General features: G+C 57.9%; 1 protein-coding gene across 6 annotated transcripts in view; it reads right to left on the reverse strand.

Annotated features, from left to right (window-relative positions):
* The window catches only part of PPFIA4 (PTPRF interacting protein alpha 4), a 33,420-nt gene that overhangs the window by 6,745 nt on the left and 8,867 nt on the right, over positions 1–17,808 (reverse strand). For 3 of the 6 annotated variants that reach the window (XM_081124138.1, XM_081124137.1, XM_081124141.1), the window contains exons 7-26: positions 17,441–17,587; positions 17,082–17,216; positions 16,613–16,696; positions 16,251–16,382; positions 16,070–16,132; positions 15,360–15,451; positions 13,411–13,504; positions 11,966–12,174; positions 11,020–11,260; positions 10,622–10,657; positions 10,364–10,497; positions 9,974–10,140; positions 8,160–8,253; positions 7,628–7,709; positions 7,017–7,217; positions 6,658–6,720; positions 6,047–6,073; positions 4,553–4,728; positions 2,405–2,502; positions 1,671–1,846 (exon numbers count right to left, since the gene is read on the reverse strand). In XM_081124138.1, the coding sequence (XP_080980264.1) occupies positions 1,671–1,846; positions 2,405–2,502; positions 4,553–4,728; positions 6,047–6,073; positions 6,658–6,720; positions 7,017–7,217; positions 7,628–7,709; positions 8,160–8,253; positions 9,974–10,140; positions 10,364–10,497; positions 10,622–10,657; positions 11,020–11,260; positions 11,966–12,174; positions 13,411–13,504; positions 15,360–15,451; positions 16,070–16,132; positions 16,251–16,382; positions 16,613–16,696; positions 17,082–17,216; positions 17,441–17,587 (2,451 nt within the window). Of the gene's footprint in view, positions 1–1,670; positions 2,264–2,404; positions 2,503–4,552; positions 4,729–6,046; positions 6,074–6,657; positions 6,721–7,016; positions 7,218–7,627; positions 7,710–8,159; positions 8,254–9,973; positions 10,141–10,363; positions 10,498–10,621; positions 10,658–11,019; positions 11,261–11,965; positions 12,175–13,410; positions 13,505–15,359; positions 15,452–16,069; positions 16,133–16,250; positions 16,383–16,612; positions 16,697–17,081; positions 17,217–17,440; positions 17,588–17,808 lie in introns of all 6 variants that reach the window. The other 3 variants (XM_081124140.1, XM_081124139.1, XM_081124136.1) reach the window with 2 other exon arrangements.

Below are 17,808 nucleotides of genomic sequence, written 5' to 3' on the forward strand. Positions count from 1 at the left end.
GAGCTGGTAAATGAAACATCCCCCCTATCCAAACTATATAGGGAACTCATACAACTTAACAAGAAGACAAACAATCCAATTAAAAAGTGGGCAGAGGACCTGAATAGACACTTCTCTAAAGAGGAAATACAGATGGCCAAGAGACACGTGCCGTTCATCATCAGAGAGATGCAAATTAAAACCACAATGAGGTGTCACCTCACACCTGTCAGAATGGCACCATCAACCAATCAACAAATGACTCGTGCTGGCGAGGGTGTGGAGAAAGGGGACCCTGGTGCACTGCTGGTGGGAATGCAGACTGGGGCAGCCACTGTGGAGGTTCCTCGAAAGATTAAAAATTGACTTGCCATTTGGCCTAGGGATCCCACTTTTAGGAATATACCCTAAGAAACCTGAAACACTAATCAGAAAGAACATATGCACCCCGATGTTCATAGCAGCGCAGTTTACAATAGCTAAGATCTGGAAACAGCCCAAGTGCCCATCACTAGATGAGTGGATAAAAAAGCTGTGGCACATTCACACCATGGAATACTACGCAGCTGTAAAGAAGAAGGATCTTGCCCGGCCGGGTGTGGCTCAGCGCTTGAGCGTCAACCTAGGATCCAGGCGATCAGGGTTTGATTCCCGGTCAGGGCACATGCCCGGGTTGCGGGCTGCAGCCGATCAATGACTCTCTCGTCATTGATGTTTCTATCTCTCTCTCTCTCCCTCTCCTTTCCTCTCTCTGAAATCAATAAAGATATATTTAAAAAAAAAAAAAAAAAGAAGGATCTCTTCTCCTTTGGGGCAGTATGGAGGGACCTGGAGAAAATTATGCTAAGTGAGATAAGCTAGGCAGAGAAAGACAAAAGTACCACATGATTGCACTTATATGTGGAATATAATAAACAAAATAAACTAATGAACAAAGTAGATCCAGAGACATGGAAACATGGAGCAGACTGAGGGATCTCGGGGCGGGGGGGGGGGATTAATCAAAGAACTTATACGTTTAGAAGCATAACCCACGGACACAGACACTAGTTGGGGAAGGCCTGGGGGTGGGATGGATGCGAAGTGGAGGGGATCAATGGGGGTAAAAAGGGGACATCTGTAATACTTTCAACGATAAAGATAAAGAAACTTTAAAAAAAAAAAAATGCTCCCAAACCTACAAGACTGGGCAGAGGTTGTTCTCTTCCCCAGGGCTCCCCAGGGCATTTTTAGGACAAATAAAATCAGAAAATACTTTGCACAGAGGTAGTATGTCTAGAGTCCATTATCCACAGGAAGGGAGAAAGCCGAACACAAGTAGGTTCAAGAGAGTTTAGATATATTCTTGGATGGCATTCCCAGGACAGTGAAGACGTGTAATTTACGGAGTGGACCTTCGGGCCCCAGGGCTAGTTGTCATCTAAGAGATCGGGTCAGGAAACCATGCTGAGGAACAGGTAGGCAGGAGAGGACGGTGCCTGAGGGATCGGCACGGTGCCAGGCACTCCGTGTGGGAAGCACGCCTGTTCCTGGGGGCTTGGTGACTCCCAGGGACCACCTGGAGGTGTGGGGACGTGGTGATCCCCTGGGGTCCGGTCCCAGAAGAACCCTCCACACTCTCTAAGCCTGTGCAGGAGGAAGAGGAGGACTGGGGTGAGTAAGCTGGGGTCCCTGACACCAGAGATGCCCACCTGGGTGTTCTGTGTGGGGATCTGCAGGACCAGGGCCAGCGTGTTGTGGTCAAAGTTCTCGTCCAGGGCCAGCAGGGCACCATGCACACCGCTCTCCTGCAGGTTCCCTGCATAGTCCCGAAGCCCGATGGACTGCACCCAGTGCACCACCTGCTCGTTGGTCCAGACCAGCACGTCTGGAGGCGGAAAGAGGAAGAGCAGAAAGAGCCAAATGGGCAGAGGTGGGGCTCCCCAGGCCAGAGCCCAGCCTTCCCTGCTCTCAGTTCCCCACCATGTGTGGCCCCCTCTTTCCTCCCTGGCACCAGGCTCCTGGGCACCAGCCCCATTCTGCTCTGTCCCTGCCAGCCTGCAGGGCTCAGGGTCAGGACAGCGGGCTCCTGCCTTCTCCCCAGAGCCCTGGGCTGCAAGGGCTTCCTCTTTCTGCCTTTGAGGTCTCCTTTTTGTCCAGCCCCACCCAGACCACAAGCTCCAGCCTAACGCCAGTCCACAGTGCAGTCCTGGGGACTCCCTGCAATAGTCCGAGTGGTGCCAGTGTATGGTGTGGGGGTGACGGCCACAGGGCCAGGGCTCCTTCCCCATCAGGTGGCAGGATCCTGCGGGCATGCACCACATCTCCCTCCTCAGTCCTGGAGCCCCCACTCCTTCCCTCTCAGCTTTGGAGGGAGGACCCTGCACCCCACCCCACCCCCAGCTCCTTGTACCTTCAGAGGAGGGCCTAGAGGCAACACGCTCACCCCTGATCTCGTGCTGGCTTTCCTCCCGCCTCTTCTCCAGCTCCTTCCGGTCGTAATTGAGCCTCTTCAGACACATGATGCCGTACTGAAGGCTGGTTCTGCAGGCACAGCCCCCCCCCCCCAGCCACCACAGCCTCAGGGGCCACGTTCTGGCCAATCTGCCCCATGTCCACACCCACATCCTCCAACACAAACAGCCCCCAGCCCACTCTGCTCCTCGCCTGCACACGACCCACCAAGGCCACTTCCCTCTCTGCCTCCCCACGTCTATCCTCCCCTAGCCCTAGCCCGGCATGGGCCTCACACGAAAGGAAGGTTCTCACAAGGAAAGCAGCACATCCCTCCCTCTCCAGAAACTGAGTGACAAAGACCTGGCTGCCCACTGGTCATGGGAAAAGCATAAACAAGATGCCTTTTGTGTTCCATTTCACTCGACTCCTCACAAAAGCCCACAGATGCTGTGGGATCTTCCTACACCGTCGTCTGAGCTCCCTGGCTGCATGCTCTGTCCCTTGGCTGCAGGGGCACTGACATCCCTGCCTGGCTGCCACAGGCCTCAGGGCCTTTGCACTGGCTGTTCTGCTGCCTGGACCACTCTCCCCAGTCTGCTGCTTTATATCTTTGCTCAAATGTCCCCATGCCCACCTGACTATATGACCATCACCACCCCCAGGCCACACTCCCAGCCCCTCCACCCGGTTCTAATTTTTTCCTATCACCTCTTGATACCTATGATGTAGCCTGCCAGTTAGCACGAAAGCTCCATGAGGGTGAGAAACTTTTTTGTTCCCTGATGGATCTCAACCTCCTAAACAGTGCCTGGCACACAGTGCACATCATAAATGCTTAATGACTAAAACAGTAATTCACGGGAAGGACTGAAAGCACTTACAATGTAGCAGGTGCACAGGGAGCACTCTGGAGCACTTGCTAAATGACAACCAATAATCAAGAACCACAGAAGCTGTGGGTTAGATGGGACCCAAGAGGCCATCACACCAAGAGCCCACCTAATGCAGGAGTCAGGACACCTGTGCCTCGGCCCTCTGGTGATGGAGAACTCACTACCTCTCGGGGCAGTGATCAGCGTGGCTGCCCCTCCTTAACCTGAACGGCACTGTCTCATAGCCTCTGGGTGCCATCATCTGTGAGGCTGAGGAACGGGAGAGAAACTCTGCCAACCCCAACTTCTCTTCACTCTACTATTGAGGCCATTGCTTTGTGAGGTTAGATTGGGCAGACAGCTCCCTCCTCTGGCCCTCAGCTCCCCCAGACCTTCTGCCTCACAGCTCAGAGACACCCCTTCCAGGAACTACAGGCCTGTGCAGCCTGAAGCTAGTGCTAGAAAGGACTTCCGAAAACCTACCACTCCTCAAAACATTTCCAGCCACCTGTTCTCCAACCCAAATGCCTCCTGGGGCCAGGCACACATATTTCAAATGGGCGAGAGCTGGCTGGGGGGACTGGAGGGGCTTTGGGGGCCGGAGAGCACCTACACCTCAGGGGGCTGCCCTATCCAGCTCCAGCTGGTTGTGTCCATGCTGCAAGTGTCAATAGACCTTTCAGTTTTTGAGGAGCCAGACATGCAAAATTCTGTGTAAAATTTCCTAGTGCTTAAAAACTGGCAACTAAATACTTAATTTTTAAAATACCATGTGGGCCAAATAAAACACATCTGTGGGCCAAATCTTGCCCACGGGCTGCCAATTTGGGACCTCCACAGCAGACACCTTTGAACAGAAGATATTTTCAGCAAACAGGAGGGGAGGGCTGGATACCGTCCTATAGAAGAGAAGGTGGGTCAAGAGCTGCGAGGCTCAGATCTGGGACACCAGCAGGGCAAGCACTCAGAAAGACCTTTCCTCCAACTCAGAAGGAATCAGTCACCTAACCTAAATGCTGGGTTCTGTCGAGTCTTCTCAGGGTAAACAGAGAATCCAGCCCTGGGAGAGACCTCCAAGAAAGTGAAACTAAAGAGATACGACTTTTTGTGTCTTAAGGGTTGAACAGGAGAGAATTCAGCTTTTGCAAGAGGGAGCTGTTACCACCCAGAACGGGCCACAGAAAAAGATGGGGCGCCTCTATCCTGAAGACAGAGCCCAGAGCAGGAGGGACTTGTCTGGAGGTGGCCGGCCCCGCCCTGCTTACCGGTGGAAGCTGTCCACCATCTTCAGGTGCACCCGCAGGTCCTTCTTGGTCAGGTGGTCCAGCATGCGCGCATCCACCAGGCACTCCATGAAGTAGCTGCGGTACTGGGGCAGCCCCAGGCTGGGCAGCCACTCGTTCCCGATCCACTCGTGGTTCATGTCCCCGTAGGCCAGAGTCTAGGGAAGAAGGCAGGCTGCAGTGGCCTGTCTGGCTGACAGACACAGGACCCCACCCCCTCAGCAGTTCAGTGAAAATTCAGCTTATTTGCTCAGGGGCTGGGAGTGCTGGGGCTGTGGTTTAAATGGAACTTTTCTGGGTCCCAAAACCATATGGTTCCACTCAGATACCAATGATCTGCACTAATGACAGAGCAGCTACCCAGAGCAGGGGACGTGACCCTCCAGTCCCTGGAATGCGGCTCTGGCTGTGTGGCAGCCACCTTCCGGATTTTGCAGGCTCACCCCTGCTGTGCCCAGGGCACCGGCTGCAGGGCAGAGCAAGCCAGACTAGGGAAAACCAGGACGGCCCTCTGCTCTTCCCCACTAGGGACCCACTGCGCTGGGCTTTGTATCCCTTGCTTGAAAAGTCTCAACAGTTTTTACAATCACCAATATGTGTTTCTCTAAGACGGCAATTTTCAGCCTCTTTCCTCTCACAGCACATAAACTAATTACTAAAATTCTGCAACACACCAAAAAATATATTGTATTTTTTGCAGATCGGACAAAAAAAGGTATGATTTTGACTCATTCACACTGGATTGTTGCGTTGCCTGTTGTCACCTTTTTGACAATCTAAGGGAAAGGAGGTCAGTGCCCCTGACTCAATAGTCAGCTATTGCACGTTTTAAAAACTCTTGCAGCACACCTGTTGAAAATCACTGCTCTAAGCAATACACTATCAGTTTTGCTTGTTTTTGTTTTAGTATAACATCCTGACATTGTATTTTGAGGACCCAGGCACTCCCTCGCTGCATGCGGATGGAGTGACATCCCTAATGCACAGGTTTCCCTGTGAGGATCTGCCGTGCAACTCAGAGCTCCACACTCTCCATGGCACTCGCCCAACTCGCTGTCCACGGGTTTGGTTGTGTGTTTACTGCCTGTCTCCACTAGAATATATAAGCCCCAAGAAGGCTCAGTTTGTTTACTCCTGTATCCAGAGCCTGGGAGGGCCGAATGCCTTGTACCTGTTCAGAGAACACTTGCTCAGTGAATGAGTGGAAAAGAGGACTTTGCTCAGCTCACCAGGGCCCCCGAGAGGGGCAGAGGGAGAAAGAGGATTCTTCCAACCCATCTCATTATTCCCGAAGGGAGTCCAACTGGTGGAAGAGGCAGGCACGAGGTGGGCACAGCCCCCCAGGGCTCCTCACCTGCCAACCTGAGAAGCCTGGACAGCAGTTAAAGGGGAACAGGGAGGGAGGGTCCTCAGCAGGAGGAGCACCTGTGGGAGATGCTGCCCTGAACTCCAAGTCCCAGACAAGGGGAGTCTTACCTGAGCCCAGCTGCCCTCCTCACTGTCCTAGCAGGAACCGTGCAGCGTGAGGGGAAACAGGCCAAGTCAACGGCAGGCACCCCGGGGCCCATCCAGAGGGAGCCCACGCGGAGAGGCCGGGCGGGTGACGAGGGGAAGCGTGTTGTGTTGGTGAAGAGAGAACAGGAGGCTGGGGTGTGCCATGTTTGTGGTAAGAGGGCAGCAAGTGTGTGTGTAGGAGCAGCATAGCCCAACCCCATCCCCGCACAGGGCTCAAGCGGGAGGCGGGACCTGGGTCCAGGCCCACACAGGGAAAAGCTCTCCGCACGCTAGCTCAAGCCCCTGCAGCCTGGGCCGAGCTGTGATGGTGGAATGGACCCCGAACACACACACACACACACGCGCGCGCGCACACGCACACACACGCACACACACACACGCACACACGCACACACACACACACGCACGCACGCACACCGCTTTGTCTCGCTTCTTCCCCACCCACCCTCTACCTGAGAACAAGCTCGGTCGCACATCAGGGACACTAATCTCACATTGGGTCAACTTCCCACAACCTTCCCCTCACCCTTGGGGGGTTGTCTGCCCTGACCCCGAGCCCAGGGCTGACTCACTGTTTTAGTGGATGTTGCCAGAGTTTCCATCTCTTCATGGGTGACCCAGACGTTCCCGGACGACTGTAGACAGAAAGGAAATGTAGCTGGTCCTGCAGTGGGTCCCCAGGTGTCCCCATCAGGTTGGGACCCCCAACAACAAGGACAAAGCTCCCTTTCCGATCCACCCACAGGCCTGGCCCAGAGCCCATGGTGGTGTGTGGGAGGCAGGAACTGGGCCTGCTGGGACCCCAGAATCAACGCCACCCCTCTGAAGACCAGGAACCTTTTGTGGGGATGGAAGGGAAGGACACAGCTACCATCTCCCCAAAGACCAATGGGAGACTGCAGAAGTCGTCCTGGGGGGGGGGGGCACTCACAGTCCTGGAGGTGGGCGGGGCAGAGGGGCTGGTCAGCGATACCATCTCCTGGATGGCCAGCCGCAGCTTGAGCCGGTGCAGGGCGTTGCTGATGCCGATCTCCCGCTGGATCTCCGTGTCTGACAGGGCTGACATGATGGCCCCACTCTTGACGTTGGCCCGGCAGGCCGCCACATACCAGGCAGGCATCCCTACCCAGAGCTGCAGATACGGGCATGGGGTCACTCAGCCCTGTCTCCAAGAGCTGGGCAACACCCAGGGCAAGGCCAGGCCCCAGCCAGGGCCTCAGGAGAGCAAATGTGGAGATGACCACCATCAAACACCCCTCTCTCATTTACAGTGAAAACAAGCCTGGGAAGAGACAGGGTTTCCCAGTACCGAGGGCGACCAGCTCTGGGGGGATAGAGTCAAACTGCCTGTGGGCGGCTCTGGCTTAGCGGTGACTGTTGCCCCAATCCATCACGGTAACTGCTGTGTTGCTAGGCATGGAGGGTGGGGGAAAGTGCTAGGTCACACGTGTTCTTGGCAGGGGAGAAGCATGTTGGGAAAGTTCTGCCTGAGGAGTCCTCGCCCACCCCTGGGCCCTGAACAAACCCCTTTGCCTAGGTTACCTCCAGCCAGGAGACCACGGTAGGGCCGTCCCACTGGGCAAAGGGCATCCCTTTTCTTCGGGCATCTTCAAGCAGCTGATGTCTTGCAGAGAGAAGAACAGACTCAGCAATCCTTCCCAGTCTCTCCACCATGCTGACTCCCAGGGACCGTGGGCTGTGCCCTATGTTGGGCTCCCCTCTCCCCGCCCCTGAACTGCCACCTCTGCTCCGCGCCTAAGGCAGTGTGACAGAAGACATGGTGCAGAAACCCTCCATCTCCGAGGGTGAGGGCTCTCACTCTGCACACGGCCCGACCCACAGACAGGTCCGTCTGCTCTGCCAGAGCCACAGCCCCCAGTCTCCTTCCTCAGGTCATCCTGACAACCAGCTCCCAGCCCTGCTGTGACCACACAAACCAGGCCATCTCTGCTAAGAAAGGGCCTTGCTGGGCTCTGGCTGCCTGAGCTCAGTCCCATGGCACCCAGGGGAGGGGGAGGAGGTGGTGCCCAGGGGATGGGCAGTGGGTGGCACCCAGCTGGCCTGCGGTGCTCACTTCTTCCTCAGCCGCCGGTCCTTCTCTGCCTGGGTCCCCAGCTTGGCAGGCACCAAGGGCTCCTGCAGCCCGAGCTCGGAGTCTGTTAGCAGAACTAGAAGGGAAGCAATGGCAGGTCAGTCAGACCCTCTGCTTGTCCCCCCTTGGCATGGTCCAGGACTGGGGAGCAGACCAGTGGAAGCTACTCCCTCAGTGCTTGAAAGCCAGGGCCTGACAGGACCACCCACAATTCCGGGAGCCTCCTCTCAGTGTCCCTGCGCCCAGGCTACCCCAGCCCAGTCCCCTGGAGCCTCAGCCCTGAGGGTATTTTCCAGCTGGATGGAGCCACATTGTGTGACCCTAACGGCAGCAGAATCCTAACCAGAACTTGTCCCTCCTCCAAACCAAGGTGTAAAGGAGACCCAGAGAGCAGGGCACGAGGAGGCTCAGAGAGGATTCTTCTGACCCAGGTCGGGCGGGGGGATGGCCTTTCTCGGGTGCCCTCACTTGCCAAAACCACAGAGGAACATGCACAAGTCTGCCCTCTTCTACCACCGACCTCCTGAACACAGGGCATACGCCTAGAGGTCATGGCGAGGGCGGCATCTGCAAGGGGAGCAAAGGGCAGCAGGTGCGGCTGATCCAGAAACCAACCTGAGAGGCCGGCTTAGGGTTAGGTGCCGACATGGTGGGAGGAACATAGGAAATCAGAAGGCCTCACACAAAGCCTCTGCACTGATCAGCCTCAGCTCCCTGGTCTGTGGCGGCTCAGCTCCCGGTGCAGGGACAGGCTCCATCGCCTGCTGAGGCTCCCACACGGAGCAGAGGTGTCCCTCCCTCCCCCTCCTCCCGGCTCAGCCGGCTAGGTTCTGAGTCATACCTTCCCGGGTGCAGGAAGGTATAATTATGCAATTATGCAATTATGTATTGGGCTCCAAAGTTCCTTTTCTCATTGATCATGCAGGTTCCTCCCCTGCATGAAACTGGTGAATGCGCCCACTGCCTTGGGGGCTTCTAAACCTCTTTGGCTGATTTTGCCAGGCCCTTATAAGCTCGTCTCAGCCTCAGGTCCAAGCCTCCCCCCCACTCCCCACCCTATCCTACCCACATTGAAAACTCCATCGCAGACAGAACTCTCACACCCAGGCCTTGACCCCTCTCAGACCTGCCAGTGGAGGCAGCTGCTCCCGTGGCCCCCGCTGCGCTATGCTGAGTCCAGAGCTCCTGAGGCACCTCGGGCATCTCGCTGTCATTATACTGTCCTGGAATCGTCCCTTCATTTTCACCTTTTCATTAGCATTCCTTGAAGGAATGGACCTAATACTGAGCCTGCATCCAGAATTACTCAATAAATGTCTGCTGAACAAAGAACTGAGGAGACATGGGGACGCGAGGAGAGAGGGAGGGAAAGCAGAGGGCTAGCACGGGCTGTGTGCCTACCACGTGCTGAGCACGTGCTAGGACTTCACACCATCTCACGGGTGCAGTGCCCCCGCTGCCCAGCACCTGCTTGAATACAGGGTCTACAGAGCCATAACCAGCATTAGGAAATGTAGAGTCCTGGAGGCCAAATGACTAGAAATATGTTCTAATCAAGACCTGACTCTCCTGAAGAACAAAGGAGCTTCTGAGGGTACTGAGCACAGGACGTCAGAAACCCTCCTCGCTGGCTGGTGGACACCTTCTGTTCCACACAGGAACCCCTCTGACAGCTGCTGCCTGACACGGGAGTGGGGGAGCCCCACCTGGCCATCTGCGGTGGAACAACAGGCTAACAGAAGCCCTGCCTGCCTCTGACCCTCTGCTCGAGCCCGTCTGCTAGGAGGGGCAGAGACCATGGCCCGTGGCTCCATCGCGGCTCAGCTGGGTCAGCCGGCCCCTCTCTTTCTTCCCGAACAAGCGGCCGATGGACGACTTGATGCCTCTGCGTTTGGCACCCTTGTGCAAGGAGTCCTGGCTGCTGCTGCTGCTGCTGGGGTTGCTGCCCTGGTCCTCCACGGCACTGCAGGGTGGCACCAGGAGGGGAGAAGAAACAGACTTAAATCACAGCAGGAGGGAGGAGGTCAGGCCTGGGAAGAACTTACAGTAAGGGGGGGGATCAGAGCAGGTGACAAGGGGGACGTGGGATTGTCCTCCCCGATGGTGTTTCAAGAAAAGTGAGGTGTTGAGACACCTGGACAGGTGAGGTGGCTGGGGGACAGACAGCTGGGGCTGGCTCCCCTTACCCCTTGCCGTCCTCCTGGCTCAGGGCTGGGTGGCCAAGCGTCTCCCGCCGCAGCGTCCTGGGTGAGGAAGGAGGGGAAGTCTCACATTTTATGGCGGCTCTATCCTCTCGGTTCTGTTCCCGAGACACTGGGGACTGAACAGACAGCGGAGCCATCAGGGGATAGAGGGAGAGATCCGAGGCCGCAGGAGAAACGCAGTGGGGAGGCCCTGGGCCCTGGGGAGAAGCCAGAGGGGGCCTGCCTTCAGGCCGCACTCACCTGCAGCTTCCTCCGGTGCTTCCGCAAGTCACTGGGCTGGAAGAGAGAGCAAAGCATGACTCAGGCTCACCGGAAGTCCACCCCAAGGGGAGCCCCAGGTCTTAGAAGACGACAGGATTCAGGGCCTTGTGCAGGTCCGAAAAGAACATCACACCAGAAAAGGGTGGCCCAGAAAAATTAATCAGGGCCCCCTCTGGAAGGGAGAAGAGGCGTGGGTGGCAGGTGGGCTTCCTGAGCACCTTTCTTATCCAGGGAGAGGCCCGTTCCCGAACCAGGACGTGCTGGTGGCCTGACATGTAGGGTGTGCGCACACCACAGGAAGATGTGGGGCCCGTGCAGCCCCCAGAGCTGAGCCCAGTGATGACCAGGCTGCTCCTCTACTGTCCCGAGACTCTCACCAGGGTCATGACCCCCATTCGGTCCAGGTCCTGGGCAGCACTGCGCGAGGTAAACTTCGGTGTGGAGCGGCCACTGAAGGCAGGGGACGTGCTGGCCAAGGACAGGGCAGTCAGAGAGGTGGGAATGGGGCCACGTCTGTGCGGCTGGGTCAGGTTGAGGGCCTCCATGCTGCCGCTGGTCACTCGCGTCTCAATCTCTTCTGCACGGAGCTCCGTGGATTCCTTCTCCTCCTGGATCATCCTGGAGGTTCAGACCCAGCATCAGCCCCGGCCATCAGCCCTGACCATCAGCCCCGGCCATCAGCTCTGACCATCAGCTCTGAACCTCAGCCCCGGCCATCAGCCCCGGCCATCAGCTCTGACCTCAGCCCCAGCAGGCCAGCAGGAGGCATGTGCTTCTGGTGTCGCCGGGCAGAGCCCACTGCAGTTTAGAAACAGTCTCCTCTTTCTTATGAGCTGGGCTAAAGCAACAAAACTCCCAGTTTAACAACAGCAGTTGCTTTTCCCTTGCCATTGGTCCTAAACACTAACAAACTCTCTACCAAGGCAGGAAAAGTGTCCGTCTGGGTAGCTTTCTGCGTGATGCCTCACTGTGGGGGCAGGTTAGACCCCAGTCTGAATCCTGGCTCTGCTACTCGCTGAGCCACGTTAGGAAATCAATTAACCTCTCTGGTTTCTGTCCCCTTGTCTGCAAAGTGGAGATGCCGCTGCCTCCCCCAGAGACTGTGGTAAGAGGGCAACAGCCTGGGTGAGCGGGAGTCGCACCCTCTGTCCACTGCAGGAGCTGCAGGAGCACAGCCTCCCCAGCCCCGGGAAGTCAGTCTGAGGTCCCGCCTCTTGGGGCCAGTACTGGGCCACAACCTCAGGGTCCCTAGAGGGTCGCACTCTCAGGAGCATCTGTAAGAGACTTTCAGGTGCTCACGGCATCACGCGGCACGGCCCTCACCTGATCTCCTCGTTGATAGCGTCCAGCTGCTCCTGCAGCATCATGGCCAGGGTTTGCGCGTCGGAGTGGCTGCTGGGGGAGACGACATCCATGGAGCTCACCAGACCCCCTGGCCCACCCTCATCCGCGTCGGAGACCTCAGGGTCACTGTCGAAGGCAGGGGCGGCCGTGGGGGCCCGCACACCAGGCAGTGGAGACGGCTCCCAGTCCTTAGCAAAGAAGGAGGGAAGAGGAAGAGCCATCGGACACCCACCCAGAGCGGCAGCAGTGGTGTCTCCCAGCAGCCTGTTAGAAATGCAGAGCCTCAGGCCCCATCCAAGACCTCCAGGTGCAGAACCTGCACTTAAACAAGAGGCCTGGGTGATTTATTTGCACGTCAAAGTCTAAGCAATATTACTGGACTGTCATGGAGCTAGACAAGAAAAGCAGTTAGCGACAGATCCCAGAGGCAGAGATGCTCCAGCCAACACTGGCTGTGCAGCCACAGAGAAGTCAATTCACAGCTCTGTGCCTCAGTTTGCTCATCTGTAAAATGGGGTAGTCACAGGACCTACATCATAGGCAGCTGTGAGGATCACAGCTCTTAGCACAGTGTCGGGCACAAAGTAAGTACTAGAACACAAACAAAGGGTGACCCAGGGCTGTCTTGGGTCCCACAGTTTGCACACAGCAGGACCTCTGGTCAACCCTGAGAAGAGCTAGCTTCTCAGAAATACTCCTGCGAACCCTTCTGGTGGACAGAGGCCTGTAAGAGAGGGCACAGACCTGAGCTGGGACAGCCAGAAGCACAGAGGAGAAAAGGGAGGGGGCTGGGGCAGAGAGGGGCCTGGGCAGCGGCTGTGTTCTTATGAACAGAAAGAAGTGTGAGGGGAGAGAGAGAAAGAGGCGCCTTCAGACTGACTCTCCATCAGACTAGGAGCTCTTTCCTTCTCTCCCTGTATCTCTGGTGCCCTGGAGCACTGGGGGGAGGGGGGCTGGGCTCGGGACAGAGTAGGTTAACCAGACTGCCCTTATCCTTCCTGTTCCTCCAGGCTCCCCCACAGACTCAGTGAGAACCCACAGCAGCTTCTCAGGAGACTCCAGGTGCCATCCCAGGGTCAGCTAACTTGCCATCCCTCCCATTTCCCCCATAAACCACAGCTTTGCTCCAGAAAGCATGCTAATTCCATCCTGCCCCCCAGACCCTTGCCCAACCACACGCCCGCACACCCAGGCACATGTGCACACACTTCAGTGGGGCCCCAGGGACCAGGAGGCTGGGGGGGGGGGGACACAGCTGTTGCAGCTGCCAAGGCCCCACCCCAGGGCTGCAGCTGTCCCTGACATGGGGGGGCAGGGGGAGGATTTGCACCACACGCCAGCCGACTGTGAAACTGGAGCCAGGCACGCGGCCGAACTGACCCCAAACTCCCGGGAGATCCCCGCCCTCCCCCCTCCCCCCTCACCTTGGCAGGCTCTTCCCGCAGTGAGTAGCGGCGCAGGCCCTGGGGTGCCGAGCTCAGGGAGAACCGCAGGTCCACTGTGCTGCCCGTGTGTGACCTTGCATGGGGGCGGGGAGAAAGTGGGGGCTGAGCCAGGTTCACAGGCACAGGGCCCACGGAGGCAAGGTCCTTGGCTTAGAAGAGAAGTCTCACCAGGACACAGAGCTACCCTTGATGGTTTAAGGGCTGCCCTGTAGGCAAGAGTTTTACTCTTCTCTGGTGCTCCAGGGATCAGAACAATCCAGGGAGAAAGCTCTGGGGAGGCAGCTTCCCATTTAACATAAGAAGCTCCTTTGAATGGCAAGAGTTGGCTTATGAGCAACTGGTGACTTTAGAAAAGCCCAGCTCCCCATCACAGCAGCATTCCAGTGAGGCTCTGGGCCTCGGAGGAGAAGGGTGCGGGAGGGCTCCTGGCACCAAGAGGCTGGGAGGGATGATCTCTTTAGGTCCTTTCAACTCCAAGGGTCTCTATTTTTTGGTCTTCTCCCCAGCGACTTTCCTTGGGTCTCCCCATAATCTGGACCGAGTCCTGGCCAAAATTCCACCCAGGCATACTCTCCATTCCCAGAAAGCTTCGGGAGGCCCTGACACTGTACCAGAGACATGGGTTGCCACAGGGGTCTATTCCAACCCTGAGATTCCAGGACCCCAGTAACGATCCTCTGGGATGTCTGGGTGCCTTCCCAGCTTGCAAGCCTTGAGCAAGCTCAAAGCAAAGGGACAGGGTGGGCCTATAACGCATTCCACAAGGCAGCTGGAGGGAGAGGGGAGTCTCTGCTTCTCCCCACCTGCACCCCTACAATGCAGCACCAGTTCTATGACAGGCCCAGTGTGTCTACAGTCAAAGCCAAGGATTCCCAACCACTAAGGAAAGCAAGCGGTGGCAACCAGCTTGATGTACCCTGGGCATGTCTTACTAATCGGGCTGGTCTCTCCTGAGCAGCCTGTAGGAAGGGAGAAGTCTGAGGAGTGCCAACTACTGCACTCTGTCTCATCCCGCTTCCCACCACACTCGACACAATAATGCCTGACGACTGTGAAGATGCAGCTGAGTCTTACTGCCAACACCCACAAACTCAGCACCCCTTCCCTCACTCAAGCCCTACCCACACACGCACACCAGACACGGCTCCTTTCTCCTCTCTGCAGGGAAGCTGATCCCCACTGCCCCGAGCTCCCGACTGCCTTGAGGGTTCTGGTCTAAAGGACTCTGGTTGGGGAGAAAACAGCCAGGCTGTGAACCTAGATGGTTTCACTCCAGTCTCCTCCTCCTGCCTCAGGCAGAGAGCAGTGGGCAGCTGCTTTCACAGAACACGGAGAGAAGCCCAGACGTTCCCTGCAACACGGGCCTAATTCATGCATTAGGAGGGCTCCACTCACCGTCTCTTAAAATGTTTTCAGGAAAGGGATGCACATCTGAGTGAGTAACAGTAAGGGAGTTCTTGATGTGTCATTTCAATCTGTCCCGCTACCTCTCTGCCCACTGCCTGCCAGCTGAACCTAGGTGGTCAGCCCTCAACTCAAGCAGCAACCCTGCAGACCCCTGAAGAAGGTGTCTCGAAAGAACCAGAGGGAACCAGACACTCCCACGGGCAGGCTGTGGGCCTTGGATGAGCGTGTAACGCAGCAGACCCTCTCCAGGGCATCCATCAAGAAGCAAGAAGCATGGCCTGTGTCCATGGCCTGAGGAAGGGTATCCTGTGTGTGCTGAGCACCCCTTGGAAGTCAGGGGCTCCCTTCTAAACTTCCCAATGAACTGGGTGGCTTTGACCAAGCTCTCTGGGCCTTGTGTCCCACCCTGGGTAGGAGGAGGACCCTGAGGTCCTGGGCGGTCTTTTGGTGGGAGGAAGTCTCTCTCCTCAGGGTCCATCCAGGACCCCTCCCAGCAAGCCCAGCCTCCCGTGCTCCAGTACCTGGAGTGGATGCCATCCACAAACGGCCCCCCTCGACCCTTCAGCTGGTCCACCTCTTGGCGCAGCTTCTCAATCTCTTCGGACAGGCGGCCCTGTGCCAGGCAGACCCGGTATGGGGTGGGGGCCAGGGAGGGGCAGAGAGGGGAGAGAGGGACAAAGAGGGCAGCAGAGTTGGGGAGAAGCAGCAGAATGAACTGAGGAGTGCAAAGCCAAGGCCCAGGCCAGGCCCACAGATCACACCAGACACTAGGTCCGACAGAAGGCCAAACAGAAGGTGGGTGGCAGGCAGGCAGTGCTGGGGCAGGAAAGGTCTGCCTGGGGAAGGACTTTGGGAGCAGGCCTGCAGAGCCCTCACCACACCTGGCATGACCCTGGAGGCTGGGCAGCAGAGGGCCCGAGCCCTCTGCACATCACAGACACTGGGAGGCAGGCACAGTGGCCGATCCTCCCAGAACCACCGGTCTGAGGCCTCACCAAGCCCTACTGGGTCCTTCCTTGGGCCCTGGTCTCTGCTGCCCAGTCTATGCTCTGTGCTGTGGCCTCAGTTCTTCCCTACATGCAGATGTAATGCACCTACTGCGCGGGCTCTAGTGAGGATCCGTGAACTAACGTGTGCACATGGTCCAGCCAATGGGCTGGCTCTGTGTCGGGTCCCAGAGCAGCTGCACCCGGCACAGTACCCGGCCCTCCCAGGCAGCGGGAGCTGGTACCTTGTGATGGTGCTGCTCCTCAATCTGCCGCTGGGAGCTCTCCAGCTCCTGGATCAGCGTGTTCTGCGGGAGGACAGCGGTGAGCTAGGGACCCGGCTGGGCTCCTATCCCCCTGCCCTGCCCTGGCCCTCCAGGCCAGCCAGCTCCTCCGCCTCGCCCCTCCTGCCCCACCGCACAGCACCTTTTCCTCCAGGGCCGCCATGCGCTCCTTGAGGTGGAGCTGCAGGCGCTCATTGGACTCGCTAAGCAGCCGGTCCACAGTGTCTGACAGCCTCTTGTTGTGTTCCTCATTCATCTTCTCCCGCTGGCGCACCTGCACCGTCAGCCATCGCCCCAGGTCACCCAAGGTCACCCCAGGGCCACTCCGCTGTCCTCCCGGGGAGCCACCCAGTCCACCCTGTTCGCCTGTCCCACTTTCACCCTCCTGGAGCTTCTCTCCAGCTCTCCCGACCACCTTCTCCGGCCCCTCTGTGGCTTCTCCCCACCCTCTTCCTCCCTGCCCCATCCACAGCCTATCCTGGGGGGGGCCGTGCGGGGCCTCACCCTTGCCAGCTCCTGGTTCTTCTCCTCCAGCTGGCCCTCTAGCTGCCGCAGGTGCTCCTCAATGTTTCCATGCCGTTCCTCAGCCTGCAGGCAGGGATAGGTCAGTGCAGCCCACAGATGTCCGCCTTCCTGTTCAGGTGGCCCGCCTCACGCGTCCTGGTGCCAGGGTGGTCTTTGGGGATTGGGGCCTCAGGGACCAACAGAGCCCAGTCCTCCAACTGCTGTCCTTGAGCCAAACTGCCATCCCCTGCCTTTCTTCCCAGGCACTCCAGTCCCTGCCAAGTCCTCCCTACCCCCTTCTTCCTGCTCTGGGCCTGGCCTAAAACATCTGGGCCCTGGCCAGTGTGGCTCAGCTGGTTGGGTAACGAGGGAAAGGGTGGCTCTTCCAACCAACAGACACAGGGTGGGTTTCCTGCAGTCGCCAGTGGGAAGCAGCGGGAATGGCAGACACCCAGGCCCGGCCGCTCGCCTTGGTGAGGGCTGCGATTCTCTGGGCCAGCTCGGCCTCCACCTCCGGAAGTGTCTCCGCCTTCTGCAGGGTCTGCTGCAGCTTCTGCTCCGCGACCTCCAGCAGCTCCTGCAGGTGTCGAGCCTTCTCCTCACACTGGCGAGAGCGGAAGGCGGACGGTCAGGAGGGAGCACTGCAGCCCCCCAGGCCCCAGACTCAGCACAGCACCAGGACAGGACAGGAAGCAAGAAACAGCCCTGGCTCTTGGCTGCCCAAGGCAACCTGCAGGACCCCAGAGGCTCCTGGCCACCCAGGGGGGTCCCGCGTGAGCAAGACACAGGGTCAAGCCCAGCGCCTCCTCGCCCGTCAGCGGCAGTTACCTGGCGGTGCAGGGACTCCTTATTGGCCAGCTCACTCTCCAGCTTGTCGTTCAGGTCGTGGATGGACGTGGCCTCACGCTGAGCAGCCAGGTACCGCTTCTCCAGGGTGGTGATTCGTTCCTCCATGTCCTCCTTCTGGGCCAGAGCCTGGGCGGGAGAGCAGGGAACCCGAGGAGAGGCCATCAGCTGCCCCCTGCCCCCGCCCTGCCCGCACCTCCCCACCCATGCCTGGCAGGCTTGTATCCTCCACGCTGCCCCGGCCAGTGTCTGACTTTACCTCATCCCTCCAGCCGTTCCTGCCCCCACCGGACTCCCCCAAGTGCTCAGTCTTGCACTCCCCAGTGCTCGCCTGGGCCCCTCCACATCCA

Source organism: Miniopterus schreibersii (assembly GCF_964146895.1).
Source record: "Miniopterus schreibersii genome assembly, chromosome: 21".
Classification (NCBI taxonomy): Eukaryota; Metazoa; Chordata; class Mammalia; order Chiroptera; family Miniopteridae; genus Miniopterus; species Miniopterus schreibersii.